Below are 16675 nucleotides of genomic sequence, written 5' to 3'. Positions count from 1 at the left end.
ATGTTCTCGTTAACTCGTTAATGCTAGATAGTACACAGTTACTTCTACTCTGGGCGCTTACCGCAGTCGCCTGCTTTGCATATCTTGATCTCCCGCACCCACTCGCTGTTCAGGATCTGCGCGCACGTGATCCGTCGTTGGGGAACAGGGTCCAAAATCGAGTAAATCACGTTCCGACACCGTGCACGCTTCAGACCCTCGATCGGCTCGTAGCCCTTGGCGTCCTTACGTTTTTGCAGATACGTGGTGAAAAACTCGTCCTCGATGTTGGCAAGCTTCCACAGTTGACGACCAGTCCGCATAGCCATGTAGATCACTCCACATGCCCAGACATCAATTGGCCGTGGATCAAACTCTTTCTGCGTGTACTCTTCCGGAGCAATGTATGGAGACGACCCACAAATACCCCGACTGTACTGAATCTCGTCTTCCCATGCCATTTTGAAACACTCGGCGTTACCGAAATCAGTGATTTTCAACGTGCCTCTTGCTGTCAGGAGCAAATTCTCCGGCTTGAGATCTCTATGTGCAACTCCCATCTTGTGCATGTAGTTCAATCCCCTGGTCAGCTGCTTGAAGAAACAGTCTGCCTCCGCGTACTCCAGCTTACCGGCAGTAACAATCAAAGAGTACAAGTCTCCTCCAGAACAGTACTCCATCACCTCGCAATAATCGCTTTTTGCGTCCTTCAGCAAATCCACGGTGGAAATGATGTTTAGATGCTTCAATGACGACGAAATGCAAAACTCGCTGGTGAGTCTCTTGGAGTACCGCGAGTCGCTCTCGTTTGGCCGTCTTCTAAACTCCTTCACAGCGAAAAGTATCTCGTTTGCTCCGTCTGGTCCGGGCCCAGCCAGTTTTTTATGTGCAACCCGCACAACTCCAAATGCTCCTCTGCCAATAACCTCCTGGCACTCTCCGTATTTCTCCACAAACAAGCGATTATCTGCCTCTTCTGGCTTCATATTAACACTGATGGCGGTTGTAGGCTGCTGGATGGAGTTTTGGGGTCCTGAAAACTGCGTAATATCGCCTCTTTTCACCTGGTTCAGCAACCCAGACAACAGAGTTGGAGGTAAATCTTTGTTGGAGGCTGCATCCATTCTGGCTTTGGCCTCGTTGTCAAGAGCAGCAAGATTGGTCGAGGAAAGAATGTTTGGGATGGCTGAAACTGCTGAATTTCTCAACTTTTTGGCTCCAAGCCAATCCTTCACCATCTGGCCCAACTTTTCCTGTCTTTTAGTGTTACGGAACTGATGCTCGTGTGTTCCGTCCTCTCTCATAACAAATCTTGCGACTGGCGCAGCCTTGGAAATCACAGATCCCGATCTGGATAAATTTGGAATGTCAGAGGAGTTCAAATTGATAGGAGCAACGTGGCCGGTCACATTTGAGGAGCTTTGTCCCGGGCTCTTCACTTTTCTGTTACCTGCAGTAGTCACAGAAGCGTTAGCCAAAGACGAATTGGAGCTCGAATGCAACCTAAGATCTTTGCTGGTCAAGTCTGAAGAAGGGGGTTTGCCTTGCAAAGTAGGAGACGAGGGTATGGAGCTCAACGAGGCATTTGAACTCGAAGACGCAGAATTGGACTCTGTTCTTGAGCTCTGCTTCGTGGACGAGATCCCCAGCATTTTCCCCAGCTTGGTCATGGCTGAATTAGGGTGTCTTTCAGCTGTTTCTGAGGCGGCCATTTACCTCTTCTTGATGCCCGATTTTCGATTGGTGGAAAATCACCAAAACACGTAACTCAAACGAGAATATGCGATACCCTAGTACCGTTGTCAATGATTGGAAGGCGGTGTTTGAAAGGTTGTTTTTGTATGAACTTTAAATTTAATCTTGAAGCAAAAAAATTCCTAACTGCCAGATGAGGGAGATTTTTTTGGAAAATCACTCAAATTTTTCAAAACCCCCATCCAGGGCCTGCTCGGTGCGAGGTGTGGCGGACAGGTCAACTAAGATCGAGGTTGCAGATGTTGGCCAGTTTCTCGATATGGAGCTTGAGCAGGCACTGCTCGCGCGCGAGCTGGCGGACGGTCTTTAGATAAGTGGCGAAATCCAGTTTTCCAGCTTCGTGGATCTTATCCAGGTTGTAAAGCAGGTCTTCTAGAGCTTTGGATCTCGTGACTAGTTTATAAAGCTGGTTGAAAACAGGGGTCTCAGCCACCAAATGTGTATCGATTTTCGTAATCACTGTGTCATGGTCGTGTTCAAGCTTCGAGTTGAGTGCGGTCAGCTCTCCGATTTTGGTTTCCAGAATCCGATCCTGCTTGGCAATGGTTTCTGATAAGTATGACAGGTAGTTCTGGTCGTTCAACGTTCTTTCTGTAAGACCGATTAGCTGGTTCTGAAGACCTATAAGTCCTTCCAATGTGTCTGTGTCAAAAGTCTGTATCATTTTGGTCTTTTCGCCCTCCAAGATGATCTTCAGGTTGTTGATCACTTGGTTTCTGTTTGGATTTGGAGGCAGAAGTGGAGGCTTGGACTTGGTGGTCTCCGTAGGGTTCTCTGAGGGCAAAGTCATCAAACTAATCTTGTGCTGTGTAAGTTTTGGTGAGTCCTGAACAGGTGGCGCACTTGGCTTAGGCGGAAGTTTGGGCAGCGCTGGACTATTTGATCTTGAAACAGGAGGATGGGACTTGATGCAACTTAGAAATATCTCAACCAGTCGTAGCAGTCTATTATTTTGTGGGGCCATGTTATCGTTGGAGGTGTCCTGGCTGAACAGTTGAAGCCAATCACTTAAAAACGGATGGTAAAATCGGCCGTTTGTGTCCATGTAGTTATTTGGCATCAATTGGGTCTCGGGACCAGGCAGAACGTAGATCAAAGGAGGCATTCTTGGGTACTCCAAAGGAACCCAAATGTCAAATTCGACTTTTTCGTCGCTGAGCCCTGAGATCTTGACCATGAGTTCAGGTTTTCCTGAATCAATAACATGTACGTCTGTCTTGACCCTGAACGATGGATAGCACATAAGAACCAAAGAAACATCCTGATAGGTCAGTACAGGATGCGAGTACTGAGGTTGGATCACTCTATATAGCCATTGTAATAATTGGGGAGGAAGTTTAGACATTTGTTGAAATGAAGTAATTGGCCATCTGAAGTGTCTATAAAAAATTGCTGCTCAAAAATTGTATGCTGTAAGGTATTTTCGAGCACCAACCAAAACAACCAATAATTAGTCAATCTAATTGTTCAAGAACTGCGAACGTACTCCTTTTCTGTGATTGAACGCTTTTGGATAATCGGACCTGTTGGAAACGCCACAAATTAGCATAAAATGAGCGGGTAAGTGATATGAGGTGTTCTGGATGAAACTAGAGAACTAACGATTTAGCTGGACTGTCATATGGACACTTATTGCAACCTCTGTTTTGGGGACTGTGTTTTGGAGATTTGCACCTAAAGAAAACCAAACGTAAGTATACAATCAGCATAGGGGTTCCAAAAGACTAACATCTATCTTTAGTGTTTGGAGAAGTACAGTGTCATTAACGTTGGCAATGATGTTCCTCATGTGGGCAATCACATATTTATGCCAATTACATCCGCTCGTGGAGCCCAGAAGATCGGACTTGAGACCCGAGTATGCAGAATAAATATACAGTGTGAAAAAAGAACGAATTTGCAAATACGAGATTACATGGTAGAATGTAGAACCGGCAATTCAGAGCCACCATAGGATGACCCCGGGTATTTGACGTTTCACGATCCTGTCATCAAAATCCAACAAAGTATCAAATCGCGGACCCAATAACAGGCTTGATCTTCTCCATAATTAGAACCCATTATTCCATAGAGCAAGGGGAATGTGAGGCAGAAACAGGAGTGTTTATTCTCTTTCCCTATCAATCAACCAACTAGTTGAGTTACAGGCAAAGAAGAGTTCTTGATAAAAAGGTTTGAAAATTTTGCTTATTGAGCTCTCATTTTTCATATCCCAGATCTATGATTATGTCAGCCTCGTAATTGTATCAAAACAAAGTGTACAATATCTTGTTTGATTTAATTATGGACATATGACCTTAATGGAGTTAATCACCTATCCCATTTGGCTCGGCTCTTCTGTGGCTCAGTTTATGTTCATGAAACCGGTTGCTACCGTTGTGAAAATTGCCTTTTATGGACTTGTGCGATTACCCACAAGCATAGTTGCCTGGGTCTTGGGAGTCGACCTGGACGAGCTGTTCACCTTGGATTTGAAATACGTGTTTGACATTGTGCGTGTCTTTTATCAGTTTGTCAGCGTTGCTTTGTTGTTTGGATTGTTCATCGGAGCAATCAATGGGTTGGTGTTGTGTCTTGTTCGATACCTTTTGACATTCAAAGAGCCCGCAATCAAGATCTTTGAGTCATCTTCAAAACCAATCAGAACAGAGCAGGATACATATGTGCCTCCAATCAAGCGCGAATCCGGCACAAGCACGCCAATTCCCGAACGTATCGACCCAGTGTCAAGAGCAACGTCTTTTTCCCAAATCTATGATGAATCCCAACACCAGCTACGCGAGCGCCATACACCAACTTACTACGAAGATGACGATGGTTACAACACGATCAGGTCTGACTTTTCGCCCAAGACTCCCCAGCAGTCCAGGGTCTCTTCGCGATATTCTTCTGTCCGCAGTGATTCTCTATTCAACACGCCCTCGCACCAGTCAGAATCTTCCGAAGCAGACACAACCATCGAAGCTGATCGTTCTAGGTTAAACATAATCAAAGAAGAAGATGTATCATAATGACGTGTCACATTTTCTCACCACTCGACTATAAAACTTTGAATTTGCAACCATTTCTGTCCCCAATGAACAACACCCCGTTTACCGTGCCACCACGATGCCGTCTTCTTGATAACTTTATCCAGTTTGCCCAAGAGCAGCGACCTAAGGTTTCTGGGCCAGGAAGCATAAAAGACATAGAAAGAGCAGTTGGCTACCAGTTTTTCAGGTTTTTATCTGAACTTAGTCTTACTGCATTCGATGGCCAACAATTACAACCACAGACAGCCCAGCTGACCTTAAAATTACAGCTTCAATTTACAGGGCCTGATATCTTCACAACCTCAATGACTTCAGCAGCTATCAGCTACAGATATAGGGTGAATGTATACTTGTGTTTTGCTGCGTTTGACGATTCAGTTGATCTGTCACAATTCAACAAGCTGGTCTTTGAATGTCTGATCTCAAAGGTGGACTTGAGCCGACTCAGAAGGTTGATCTATCTTCGTCAAAATGTCATTCTGCGATACGTTTCGATCGGAGTCAAGGTGAAGCGTAGAAAAACTCACCAGCTCCCACAGATAAAATAAACCTGCGACAAAAATAAATGTTGTGATGTGACTATGATTTTCGTAAGACTTGAACACAAACGCTCCAAAGTGAGCCGGTCGAGAAGTAATAAAGGTACATGAAAGAATACCAATCACCCTTAATAGTTCGAGGTTTTTTCAGTCGTCTGGATGAACACCATGTAAACTTCACCTTACTATTTAATTTAATTCAGTTGATATTTAAATATGTACTCTGGAAATCCAATCACAACTGATATTGTGTAGCTGAATTTTCATCATCTCACCGGCAATACTCACACCCGCTCGCCATAATCAGCGTCTTGTGGCTCTCTAACTTCCTGGTTATCTTGTGCTACCCATCCACGTTTTGCGCCACACCACCAGCCACCGGTGGCAGGTGCATAAAAATTTTTCAGAAAATTTAGAGATGAAAATTAAGTCTGTAGTTAAGCTCCTCCATCGCAAACATGTCAGAGGAAGAGTTTATGATCAAGCCAGAAAATAGCACTCCAGCTAATGACACTTCTGAGTGGCCATTATTGCTCAAGAACTACGACAAGCTGCTTGTGAGAAGTGGTCATTATACCCCAATTCCAGCAGGGTCCTCACCGCTCAAGAGAGACCTCAAGAACTACATTTCTTCGGGTGTGATCAACTTGGACAAGCCATCGAATCCTTCCTCGCACGAGGTTGTTGCCTGGGTGAAGAGAATCTTGAGAACCGAGAAGACAGGACATTCGGGAACCCTTGATCCAAAGGTCACTGGCTGTTTGATTGTCTGTATTGATAGAGCTACAAGATTGGTCAAATCGCAACAAGGTGCCGGTAAGGAGTATGTGTGTATTGTCAGATTGCATGAACCACTTGAAAACGAGAAAGAAATGGGCAGAGCGCTTGAAAACCTGACCGGTGCACTGTTCCAAAGACCTCCTTTGATTTCTGCTGTCAAGAGACAGTTGAGAGTGAGAACCATTTACGACTCGAAGCTCTTTGAGTTCGACAACAAGCGTGGTTTGGGTGTTTTCTGGGCTTCCTGCGAGGCTGGTACCTATATGAGAACTTTGTGTGTGCATCTTGGTATGCTTTTGGGAGTTGGAGGACACATGCAAGAGCTTAGAAGAGTTCGTTCTGGTGCGCTTTCTGAAAATGACAACCTTGTGACTTTGCACGATGTCATGGACGCTCAATGGCTTTACGACAACTCTAGAGACGAGAGCTACCTGAGAAAGATCATTTCTCCTTTGGAGACTTTGCTTGTTGGCTACAAGAGACTTGTTGTGAAGGACTCTGCTGTGAACTCTGTTTGTTACGGAGCCAAGTTGATGATTCCAGGTCTTTTGAGATACGAAGAAGGCATTGAATTGTACGACGAAGTGGTTTTGATCACCACCAAGGGTGAGGCTATTGCTATTGGAATTGCCCAGATGACCACTGTTGATCTTGCTTCTTGCGACCACGGTGTTGTTGCCAAGGTCAAGAGATGTATTATGGAAAGAGATACTTACCCAAGAAGATGGGGACTGGGACCTGTTGCTTTGAAGAAGAAGCAGATGAAGGCTGACGGAAAGCTCGACAAGTTTGGAAGACCAAACGAGAACACACCTGAAGGCTGGAAGAAAGAGTACGTCAGTCACGAGGACGTTCCAGCACCTGCCATTCCAGAAGAGAAATTGCTGGCTCCAGAGGTCCAGAAATCCAAGTCTTCTCTGTTAGACTCCAAGAACGCGGACGAGCAACCATCCGAGAAGAAGGAGAAGAAGGAAAAGAAGGAAAAGAAGGAGAAGAAGGAAAAGAAGGAAAAGAAGGAGAAGAAAGAAAAGAAGCGTAAGGCCGACGATGAAGACGGAGAGGAGAAGAAGAAGAAGAAGAAGAGTAAGAGCGATTAGACAGTTTCAATTAATTTGGTATCTATTAACATCTGTACACCACTATTTCTAATTTTGGGGCGTAGGTAGGCAGAGAAAAAAAATAAGTTGGATTACAAAACAACTAGTTGTGCAATTATAGAGCAATAGTCAATTGTAATTGTTTGTTAGTTGCTGACCATCAAAACTGAACATACACTGGAGATTGTGATTTTGAATAATTCACAATGTCGTGGGAAGGTTTTAAGAAAGCCGTTACCAGAGCGGGTGCGTCGGTAAGTTGATAGTGAAATTGCCTTTTGACACTAACATATGTTTTAGGTGACTGTTCGTTCTGCAGATAAAATCATTGACAGAGATTATGATACCGAAGAAAGACGTTATAAGATGCTGGAAAAGAGTGGAACTGCATTGGCCAAGGAAACTAAGGGTTACTTGGATGCTTTGAGAGCCGTGACCGCATCGCAGGTGGCTATGGCCGAGATTATCAATAATTTGTATGAGGATGCAAGAGCTTTGGGAGGACCAAATGTTGGTGGATACTACTTAGGCGCCGTGCAGGAATATGACCAGGAGACGGTCAAGCAGCTGGACGGACCATTCAGAGAGACTGTTCTGGACCCGGTGAACAAGTTCTCCACATACTTTTCGGAAGTTAACGAAGCTATCAAGAAAAGAGAGCACAAAAAGACCGATTACGAACAAGCCAAGAGCAAAGTCAGAAGACTTATTGACAAGCCTGCCAAGGATGCTTCGAAGCTCCCAAGGGCAGAAAGAGAGCTGCAATTGGCCAAGGATGTGTTTGATGATTTGAACAACCAGCTCAAAGAAGAGCTTCCGCAGCTTGTCGGGTTGAGAGTTCCATACTACGATCCTTCGTTCGAGGCCTTGGTGAAAATCCAGCTCAGATTCTGCACCGAGGGATACGCCAGACTGGCTCAAGTTCAACAGTACCTTGACCAGAGCAGCAGAGACGAGTACGCAAACGGTCTTCTTGACGGAAAAATTGACCAGCTACTGGGCGAGATGAACAAGCTGAATATCTGTGCTTTGGGCGCGAAATAGGAACCGCGTCCCCTTTGTGAATGTCGATGTAATGAACTACGTACTTTCGATCCGATGATCAATTAATTTTTTCGGGCTGTGCAACGTCTAACAATACTCTCGCCTATTCTAGAAAGTTCCATTTTAAGGTATCAGTACTATAGAAATCAAGTGGTCCCAGTGGACGTTGCTGATATAAATCAGGTACAGCTTGGTTGGAAAAAATTAAACTACTTATATCGCTTCGACAGCAAGTACCAATTGACTATCAATAAGCTTTATTAGAGATGGTTAAAGAATCAAAACTTTACGATTTATTGGGGGTGTCTTCAAGTGCCAGTGATGCTGAGTTGAAGAAGGCATACAGAAAGCAAGCCTTGAAGTACCATCCAGACAAGCCAGGAGGAAATGCCGAGAAGTTCAAGGAGATCTCCGAGGCTTATGAGATTCTGTCTGATGCGGACAAGAGAGAAGTGTACGATCAGTACGGTTTAGAAGCTGCTCGTGGAAATGCCCCAGCTGGAGGCAGTCCATTTGGCGGAGCTGGCGGAACATCTGGCGGAGGCTTTGGTGGTGCCGGTGGCCGTACGTTCTCGCAGGCAGATGCCTTCAATCTATTCAACCAATTTGGTGGATTCGAGGAGATGTTCGGTGGTGATACTGGCGGGTTCAGAAGTTCCAGAGGTGGCTCTCCATTCGGATTCTCGTCTATGGGAGGAGGCGGAATGCCAGGAGGATTTGGAGGAATGGGCGGCGGTGGCATGCCAGGTGGCTTTGCCAACGCTCAACCTAGAGAAACACCTATTGTCGACCTGAACGTTCCTGTGCCTCTTGAATTATTATACACAGGAGGATCCAAGAAGATGAAGATCAAGAGAAAGGGATACTCTGGACAACTGGAAGAGAAGATAATAGATATCAATATCAAACCAGGTTGGAAAACAGGAACCAAAATTACTTATCCAAACGAAGGTGATTACCAAGACGGAACGAGACAGACACTTAGATTCACCATTGTCCAAAAACCAAACGATACTTTCACGAGAGAAGATAACAACCTAAAAACCACAGTCAAGTTGTCATTCCAAGAGTCGTTGCTTGGATTCGATAGAGACGTGATGACTCTCGATGGACGGAGGATTCCATTGAGTAAATCGTCCCCAACACAGCCAGGATCTTCCACCACATACCCAGGATTGGGAATGCCAATCTCCAAGTCTCCTGGAAGTCGGGGTGACCTGATCATCGAGTTCAAGGTTGACTACCCAACGTACCTGACTCCTGAACAAAAACAAGTGATCCGTGCCAACTTCTGAGTACCGGCACACCGGTAAAATCAAAGCACGTTCGTCTATGATATGGTGGAGACCCGGTTATGTATTATAGAGTTGCATTAATGTTAGTGATGAGCTTTTCAGATTAGAATAGGTCGCGCGTCGATCGTCGCAAAAAACTAAAAACGGTGTATAATTTCTTTATTATTAGCACATTTTGAGATAAAGTGTATTTAAATGTCGGTGATTCTTGCCTCTGCTGGTTATGATCACACCATTCGATTTTGGGAGGCACTGACAGGAGTCTGCTCTCGTACCATTCAACATAGCGACTCCCAGGTCAACAAGCTCGAGATTACCTCCGACAAGAAGTTTCTCGCCGCTGCAGGCAAGTCGAAAGTTCGTCTTTACGATATTCGGTCTGCGAACCCAAATCCAGTGACTTCTTTCGAGGGACATACAAACAATGTGACCTCAATTGCGTTCCAAATTGAAAACAAATGGATGTGTTCCTCCAGCGAAGATGGAACCGTGAAGGTGTGGGATGTGCGGTCGCCCAGTGTTCAGAGGAACTACAAACACAATTGCCCGGTAAATGAGGTGATCATTCATCCAAACCAGGGAGAACTCATCAGCTGTGACCGGAATGGAAACGTGAGAGTCTGGGATCTGGGAGAGAACAAATGTACTCACCAATTAATTCCAGAAGACGATGTATCCATTCAATCCATCAGCTGTGCCTCGGACGGATCGATGCTCGTTGCAGGAAATAACAAGGGAAATTGCTATGTTTGGGAAATGAAGAACAGCGAAGACCAAACGCTGCTGAGACCGGTCAACAAATTCAAATCGCATTCAAAATACATCACAAAAGTCCTGTTATCGTCCGATTGCAAGCATTTAGCTACATGCTCGGCGGATCATACTACTCGAATATGGTCCACAGATAATTTCGCGCTCGAGACTACATTAAGAGGACACCAGAGATGGGTCTGGGACTGTACATTCAGTGCAGACAGTGCGTATTTGGTGACTGCTTGCTCGGATCATTACGTGAGACTCTGGGACTTGAGCACCAGCGAAACAGTGAGACAGTATAACGGACACAACAAGGGTGTGATTTGCGTGGCTCTCAACGATGTGTAATGGGTATAGGTGATAAAAAATAGATTTCCATTTGAGATGATGATGAAAAATTAAAAAAAGAAATCGACAACAGCAGGACTCGAACCTGCGCGCGAAAATCGCAAAAGATTTCTAATCTTTCTCCTTAACCGCTCGGACATGTTGCCTTATTGAAGGAATTGAGGGATCTACATCAATAAGAGGAAAACCAAAAAGGGAGTAATATCCTATGAAGTTTGATGTCTGCTGCTTTGATACACCTGCTCAAGCGTTGTTTGTAGTATACACAGCTACTTTACCGTCTTTGTAACCCAGAAACAGCCAGTTACTCGTTAGTTTCATCTCGTCTCGTCTTCGCACAAGGTTTTTTGCTGACCCGTTGATGTATGCCAGTTCCGATCGCTCATGGAACGGCTGAGACTTGCTGAAAGCCAAAACCCCGACCCGTTGTCCCTGTATATTACTTGCATTTTCTGCAATATCAGTAGAGCTGTTTGTTGCAGAGATGGAAGGAACCATCTTTGACAGCTTGAACTTGAATTTGAGAGTGGTTTGGTCATCGTAGTTGTAGAATCGAGCGTACCCGTCCCAGGTGACCAATCCAACGAGGTCGTTTCTTGTCTTGACATCAGCCACACCTTTATGATTCACATGGAACAGTTTTGACGAGTCGGTAGTTTGGATAACTATCTTGTCTGAAGATGATGTGCTGATGAGTTTCTCGTTTGTAGCATCATAGTACAAAGATAGAATCGGATTCGGGTAGTGCTGGACATCGTACTGAACGATATCAATGGACTCTGCTTGTATTTGGAAAATGATCACATGCCCGCTCTCGTAACCAGCAGCAAACTTATTATCGGCTATCCATACGAGTTTCATCACGATCCCCAAACCTCTGACCTCCGAGTCTGGTATAGCCTGTACATTAAGATCAATGCGATTTTGCTCGGCAATCTCCATCGGACAAACCGCTTTGAAGAGTCTGGTCAAATTGCTAGTCTCAATATCTATCCGATAAATGTCAATCTTGGCTGAATCTTGGGTTCCGGGAGCTAACAACACTCCATTATTGATATCGACATTGGCAAAGTTCATCACATTAATTGGCATTTCAAATGGTAGCCGTGGAGTCTTCCATTGCGTGACATCATCTCCTTCCACATGTACCTTCTTGTTCAGCAAAGAAGATGGCCTATATGAGTAGTATGCATCTTTAGATACTTGGAATAGATCCCAAACTTTCAAATCTCCGTCTTTACCATGCGTGAGAAGTTTGCCAAACCATTTTTCATCAATGGACGCTGTATTTGCTTCAGTCCAGTCCAATCCCACTTGTTTAACCGTCAGAATGTTTCCTTCATGGGCCTTCCATACAGCAAGGGGTCTTTTGATCGTAATATCCCACCAGATGATCCAGCCCGATTCGTCACTGCTTATTAAAGTTGGTTCGAACAGCTGATCATTGCCAGTCGCGAGACTCGCTGTGAACATGGAAGGGACATAGAAAACTTCAACCGCAGAGATAGCCGCAGTGTGTCCTCGAAGCGTTCCATAATGGTTGGTTACTCGTTCTTTGGAATGAACTTTGATCATTATTTGTTCAACTTCGTAATGGTGATTACATAACAAAATATTGGATTTTACAGTAACCAAGCTAACAGCGACAAGTAACCGGGGATGAAGCCAAATTGCCTATCTCAGTCGTCCAGGTTGAAATATACTTTACATCTTACTGTACATCAATGGGTATCCGAGGTCCTGTGTACGATCTAACCGACACTGTGACTAAATCCGAATCCAAGTCCAATAGCGCACCCAACAGCAGCTGCAAACGCAAGCAGACCGCTTATCAGTTTGTACTTGGTTGGGATTCTGCCGAATTCGTTGTCAAGGTACCCGACACAAATCAGTATCCAGAATGGTGGCACCAAGAACGAAATCAGAACAAATATCAACGCAGTGCTTGACGAACACTGTCGAGTGACTATGCTTTTATGGTAGTAGAATTTCTCAAGGTCCCCAAGATCGTTCCAGCGACCCTCCAATTGAAACAGGGATCCCGAACCCGAAGAGTACAGCGAGTCAGTCGCAGTTTTTTTGATAAGACTGGTATTGGAGTCTGTAGATCCCGAGGACCCAGAGGAGCTAAAATCGCGCTTAGGCTCATGGGTTTTGAGATAGGCTTTCTGTGGAGTGATAGGACCGTACCTTTTCTTGTTGTACAGATCAGACTCTTCTTTGGTTAGTAAATAATGCTGAGTTCCCGGAGCAAACTTTCGAAATTGGGAGAGCGACGAGTTTTTGGTGGCAGCTGGATCAGTTTCTAGTGGCACCAGTTTTTCTGTTGAATCATGATACATTGTCTTATTGTCAGGGAGGGAGGTCTTTTCTGATGTTCTGCAAGATTCGCTTGCCTCGTCCTCGGCCAAACCGTCAGTCATGCTGGAGTGGTAGTCGGCGTAAATTGTGAAATCATCCTCTGTATTATTTATCAGGTTGACTATCGAGTTCTTAGTGCGAATACTGCTGCTGCAGGATCCTATGTCAGCCAAACTTTCAGTGAAATAGCCCAAATTCTGTTGCGATCTCTTGATTCGGAGCTCTTCCTTGTGTCTAGCTGCTCTGAAGCTATCATCTATCTGGCTCTGGGATTCGTCGCTTGTGACCAAACTCGAGAGATCGCCGGTATAATTCACCGTATTATCAAATTGCTCGGTATCTTGAAGAAGAGGTGTCTGGTTCTCTTGTTGCTCGAAGTTGATTCGAGTGGGGCTTAGGACAGAAAACGAATTGCGGCTGCCTTTTCTAAGCGGACTGAGACTCATCAAAACATTTCGTTTAATAGGGGTTTCTGAGTTCTGTTGGCTCAAATGAAACAAGCTTCTGAGCCTGGAGCCCGAACTGGGAGTAGCAATGGGCTGTTGCTTCCGCAACGGCGTTTCGTAAGACATGACCGCTAACTTTTGAAACTTTTTTTTTCGCTTACGATTTTATTGAATGCGTATTTACATGATGCCTTTTTAAGCAAGACCAAAACATTAGCAATTAAACCGTGGTTATGCCAGTGGTCAGCTCTGTATTTGACCAACAGGGGTAGAGACTGAGACTGAAAAAAGCTTTCCGAGGTTAAATTAGCAAACTGAAGAACATAACCTGGTTTGCATCACTCTTCTTGTGATGGCTTCCATAAATTACATAATTACAGTATATAGAAAAATCAATTCGGAGCCTCAAGTTATTTTTTGAACATGGATTTACAGTACGCTTCAGACTCGGAAGATGAGTCGGTATCGCCTTTAAAGCCGCCTCCACCGAATTTGTACCTGAAATATTCAAAGCAATGGACTTTCCAGCGAAAATCCGGAATTTGTCGGAAAACTGCTTTTATCTATCTAAACATCCAACCGCATCCACAAGAATACCACTTGCTACAAAATTTAGCAAATAAAACATGGCAACAGGTCCAAAAATTATATGTCGTCGACAATGCTAGCTTCAACGACCATTTTCTATATGACAATCTGACACAGACTTACAACAACCTCCATATCTCTCTTTCCTATAACCTTTCATTTGAAGATGAAGATCAGTTTAATCAATTCGTGAACACATTTCAGAGTAATTCCACTAAACCGGTTCCAGCCGAGATCACATTTTCAGGAATAGTCAAGCTTCTTCCGAACCTGGACGGGTCCAAGTGTTTTATCAGTCTTATGTTATCCGAAGATAGTCAGAAACAGCTTAAAAAGACGGTGGAATTGATAAATGCAAACATTCCCCCGTTCAAGGACGGGTTTCATAATCAGCTATACTCTCCGGAATATCTACATTGTACTATTGGCGAGATCCGACACAAAGACTTGGACTTGCAATGGCAATCTGAGCCCATTTCACTACGTGCAACCAGCTGTTTGATTTCCAACGGCATAAAAGAGACACCCGTACACGGCATAGTTTAAGGCGGTGAGGAGACTAATTAAAAAGTTCCAACAAGCCACAAATTTTTCTTACTTGCTTATCAAAAGCTCGCAAGTGGCAAATTAGAACGTGTCTCAAGCTCTAAGATTACCACAATGTCAGGCTTATCACCAAATGACCCGCTTTACGAGCCTCCTCAGACAGACGAGGTTTCGAAACTGACTCCTCAAGAGCAGAAATTGTACAAAATGTATGGGAGATTACCAAAGAAATCCGAACTCTTACAAAGTAAGCTCAAGGACAGGAAGTTCTTTGACAGCGGTGACTATGCTATGTCGAAAGCAACGGGGCACAAAGAACAAGTTGGATCGATTAATCCGTTGAGATTGCCGAATATTGAAGATGTGGCCAGAATTAACAGAAATTCGATTTCAGGGGTAAGTGCTACAGGTCTTTTAAGTGCTCATCAACAGAAGTCGAACTTAGATAACGAAGCACGGGATGCAAACGAAGAGGCAATCGAGGATGATTAGATCGAAGAAGAGGTTCTTTGGTGAGTCCAAGATAAGATTTCATGAATATACGCTATTTAACGCATTGCAAACACACTCATCCGATTAACCGTTTGCTGATTTTGCCAAAAATAACGAGCGTAATAAATAAGAAAGACCCAATCCATAAAAGGTCAGCCTGGATGTCGTGATCTTGTAGAACAACCTCTGGATCCTGTTGATACTTGCTATAAGTGTACACAGCCATAGTGCCGATAGCTCCAATTGAAGATGACAGGAATCCGCCAAGTGTTGAGTCTAGTATGATCCACAGAAGTGTGCTGACGAGGAGAAAAACAGAAGCAGCTTGTAATTTGGACTGCCACTCAACTTTTCTAAGACAGTACGACAAACCAATAAGTGCAACCGTAGATCTTATAATGGATGATGTTTCGAAAAGAGTCTTATTATTCACTTTTTGAGAAAACACTCTGTCTGACAGAGGTCTGATTGCGCCCAGTATGAGACCTGTGAGCGAGTTGTTTAGAATGTCCGTTTGCAGAGGAGTTAAATTCAATTTTGCATTGTCTTTGAAAACGTAGAATATGCGGAAATCGGTGAAGTTCGGAAGAGTTGGGTTAAGCGTATGTAGTTGCTCTGTTAGTTTGATGAACAGGTTCCCAAAGACACACAATGTCAAGAGTTTAATGAAAATTTCAACAAATACGCTGCTAGTGGTCTTGGGTTTTGACTTGGTATTTCTGACATGTTTCACCTCTGAATGATCCAATTCGTCCCGTTTATAAATGTTTTCTTTAAGATCAGCGTAGATATTGCCTGCTGTTTCATCCGGTTGATCAATTAAATTCTCTTCACCACCGTAAATCGAGTAAAGTTGGGGGGTTGTCAACGTGAGGACCGAGGTGTTTCTTGCCATCAATGTATCTTGATCAATGGAGTCCGTTTTGTTGGTATTGCCAGTACTTTGGGCCTTATTCGTAGTCATTGTCTTAAAAGGACCCCGCTATTGATTTGACTCTGGAAAATGAGAACAAAGACTTAATCTGCAAATTGCGAGTTCTATTTAGATATCCAGATAATAATATGTTGGTATGATTGGTAATTGAAAGCGAAAAAGTCTTTAAAAATCAAATAAGACTCACAACAACACTAAATCTTCAACATATATAGAATTATTTTTTTTGCACATGATTTTAAACTAGTAGCTGAGTAATGGAGCAAGAATAGTATTGTGGAGAATCTGCCAGATATACACAAATTGCCGGGATCAGCTCAGCTGGAGAAACACATCTACATTGACTTCTGTAAGTAAGTGCAAGCTTACCGATACCACTCAAAATTGGCCTTATATTTCGGCCCCAAACTATTGTTGGTAATTTTGCTCGGACTATACGCAGTCGAGCCATGACAGAATTAGTTGTAATTTAGCCGAGCGAGATAATTCACCAAAAACTGCAAACATCCGTGCACCACTACCCCAAATGATGCGGATAAATGATACGCGTGAATTGTAAATTTACCTGTTCCCGTTTTGGGACACGTTAAAAAACGGTAGCAGAAAAAGCGAGTTTTAGTATCTTTTAACGAATAGCGTAACTTCGCAGCAGGATCCAAGGGTTGAAATGTAGCTGGTAGACC

The 16675-nt window shown here is 43.9% G+C and overlaps 17 protein-coding genes across 17 annotated transcripts; 10 read left to right on the top strand and 7 right to left on the bottom strand.

Annotated features, from left to right (window-relative positions):
* Nucleotides 1–44: 44 nt before the first annotated feature.
* OGAPHI_003623 (uncharacterized protein) lies at nt 45–1691 on the bottom strand (the record flags this gene model as incomplete). The annotated part of the gene is made up of 1 exon (XM_046204617.1): nt 45–1691. The coding sequence occupies one exon, from the start codon at nt 1689–1691 to the stop codon at nt 45–47; it is 1647 nt and encodes a 548-aa protein (XP_046060643.1).
* Nucleotides 709–1257, top strand: OGAPHI_003624 (uncharacterized protein; the record flags this gene model as incomplete). Its single annotated transcript, XM_046204618.1, has 1 exon — nt 709–1257. The coding sequence occupies one exon, from the start codon at nt 709–711 to the stop codon at nt 1255–1257; it is 549 nt and encodes a 182-aa protein (XP_046060644.1).
* On the top strand, nt 1345–1746 carry OGAPHI_003622 (uncharacterized protein; the record flags this gene model as incomplete). Its single annotated transcript, XM_046204616.1, has 1 exon — nt 1345–1746. One exon carries the CDS (start codon nt 1345–1347, stop codon nt 1744–1746), a length of 402 nt encoding a protein of 133 aa, XP_046060642.1.
* Nucleotides 1747–1951: 205 nt separating this feature from the next.
* On the bottom strand, nt 1952–3079 carry OGAPHI_003621 (uncharacterized protein; the record flags this gene model as incomplete). The annotated part of the gene is made up of 1 exon (XM_046204615.1): nt 1952–3079. One exon carries the CDS (start codon nt 3077–3079, stop codon nt 1952–1954), a length of 1128 nt encoding a protein of 375 aa, XP_046060641.1.
* A 955-nt stretch (nt 3080–4034) lies between these two features.
* OGAPHI_003620 (uncharacterized protein) lies at nt 4035–4745 on the top strand (the record flags this gene model as incomplete). Its single annotated transcript, XM_046204614.1, has 1 exon — nt 4035–4745. One exon carries the CDS (start codon nt 4035–4037, stop codon nt 4743–4745), a length of 711 nt encoding a protein of 236 aa, XP_046060640.1.
* A 65-nt stretch (nt 4746–4810) lies between these two features.
* OGAPHI_003619 (uncharacterized protein) lies at nt 4811–5314 on the top strand (the record flags this gene model as incomplete). Its single annotated transcript, XM_046204613.1, has 1 exon — nt 4811–5314. One exon carries the CDS (start codon nt 4811–4813, stop codon nt 5312–5314), a length of 504 nt encoding a protein of 167 aa, XP_046060639.1.
* A 449-nt stretch (nt 5315–5763) lies between these two features.
* On the top strand, nt 5764–7182 carry OGAPHI_003618 (uncharacterized protein; the record flags this gene model as incomplete). The annotated part of the gene is made up of 1 exon (XM_046204612.1): nt 5764–7182. One exon carries the CDS (start codon nt 5764–5766, stop codon nt 7180–7182), a length of 1419 nt encoding a protein of 472 aa, XP_046060638.1.
* On the bottom strand, nt 5928–7473 carry OGAPHI_003617 (uncharacterized protein; the record flags this gene model as incomplete). The annotated part of the gene is made up of 3 exons (XM_046204610.1): nt 5928–6074; nt 6199–6697; nt 7421–7473. The coding sequence occupies 3 exons, from the start codon at nt 7471–7473 to the stop codon at nt 5928–5930; spliced, it is 699 nt and encodes a 232-aa protein (XP_046060637.1).
* Nucleotides 7474–7548: 75 nt separating this feature from the next.
* Nucleotides 7549–8226, top strand: OGAPHI_003616 (uncharacterized protein; the record flags this gene model as incomplete). Its single annotated transcript, XM_046204609.1, has 1 exon — nt 7549–8226. One exon carries the CDS (start codon nt 7549–7551, stop codon nt 8224–8226), a length of 678 nt encoding a protein of 225 aa, XP_046060636.1.
* A 266-nt stretch (nt 8227–8492) lies between these two features.
* On the top strand, nt 8493–9521 carry OGAPHI_003614 (uncharacterized protein; the record flags this gene model as incomplete). Its single annotated transcript, XM_046204607.1, has 1 exon — nt 8493–9521. One exon carries the CDS (start codon nt 8493–8495, stop codon nt 9519–9521), a length of 1029 nt encoding a protein of 342 aa, XP_046060634.1.
* OGAPHI_003615 (uncharacterized protein) lies at nt 8687–8968 on the bottom strand (the record flags this gene model as incomplete). The annotated part of the gene is made up of 1 exon (XM_046204608.1): nt 8687–8968. The coding sequence occupies one exon, from the start codon at nt 8966–8968 to the stop codon at nt 8687–8689; it is 282 nt and encodes a 93-aa protein (XP_046060635.1).
* A 195-nt stretch (nt 9522–9716) lies between the features above and the next one.
* Nucleotides 9717–10625, top strand: OGAPHI_003613 (uncharacterized protein; the record flags this gene model as incomplete). Its single annotated transcript, XM_046204606.1, has 1 exon — nt 9717–10625. The coding sequence occupies one exon, from the start codon at nt 9717–9719 to the stop codon at nt 10623–10625; it is 909 nt and encodes a 302-aa protein (XP_046060633.1).
* Nucleotides 10626–10868: 243 nt separating this feature from the next.
* On the bottom strand, nt 10869–12200 carry OGAPHI_003612 (uncharacterized protein; the record flags this gene model as incomplete). Its single annotated transcript, XM_046204605.1, has 1 exon — nt 10869–12200. One exon carries the CDS (start codon nt 12198–12200, stop codon nt 10869–10871), a length of 1332 nt encoding a protein of 443 aa, XP_046060632.1.
* A 149-nt stretch (nt 12201–12349) lies between these two features.
* OGAPHI_003611 (uncharacterized protein) lies at nt 12350–12574 on the top strand (the record flags this gene model as incomplete). The annotated part of the gene is made up of 1 exon (XM_046204604.1): nt 12350–12574. One exon carries the CDS (start codon nt 12350–12352, stop codon nt 12572–12574), a length of 225 nt encoding a protein of 74 aa, XP_046060631.1.
* OGAPHI_003610 (uncharacterized protein) lies at nt 12377–13558 on the bottom strand (the record flags this gene model as incomplete). Its single annotated transcript, XM_046204603.1, has 1 exon — nt 12377–13558. One exon carries the CDS (start codon nt 13556–13558, stop codon nt 12377–12379), a length of 1182 nt encoding a protein of 393 aa, XP_046060630.1.
* Nucleotides 13559–13855: 297 nt separating this feature from the next.
* OGAPHI_003609 (uncharacterized protein) lies at nt 13856–15058 on the top strand (the record flags this gene model as incomplete). Its single annotated transcript, XM_046204602.1, has 2 exons — nt 13856–14548; nt 14633–15058. 2 exons carry the CDS (start codon nt 13856–13858, stop codon nt 15056–15058), a joined length of 1119 nt encoding a protein of 372 aa, XP_046060629.1.
* A 76-nt stretch (nt 15059–15134) lies between these two features.
* OGAPHI_003608 (uncharacterized protein) lies at nt 15135–16022 on the bottom strand (the record flags this gene model as incomplete). The annotated part of the gene is made up of 1 exon (XM_046204601.1): nt 15135–16022. One exon carries the CDS (start codon nt 16020–16022, stop codon nt 15135–15137), a length of 888 nt encoding a protein of 295 aa, XP_046060628.1.
* Between the last annotated feature and the right edge of the window lie 653 nt (nt 16023–16675).

The sequence above is a fragment of the Ogataea philodendri genome, assembly GCF_020536065.1.
Source record: "Ogataea philodendri strain CBS6075 chromosome Unknown scaffold2, whole genome shotgun sequence".
Lineage (NCBI taxonomy): Eukaryota > Fungi > Ascomycota > Pichiomycetes > Pichiales > Pichiaceae > Ogataea > Ogataea philodendri.
This window is presented reverse-complemented; position numbering and strand designations above follow the sequence as displayed.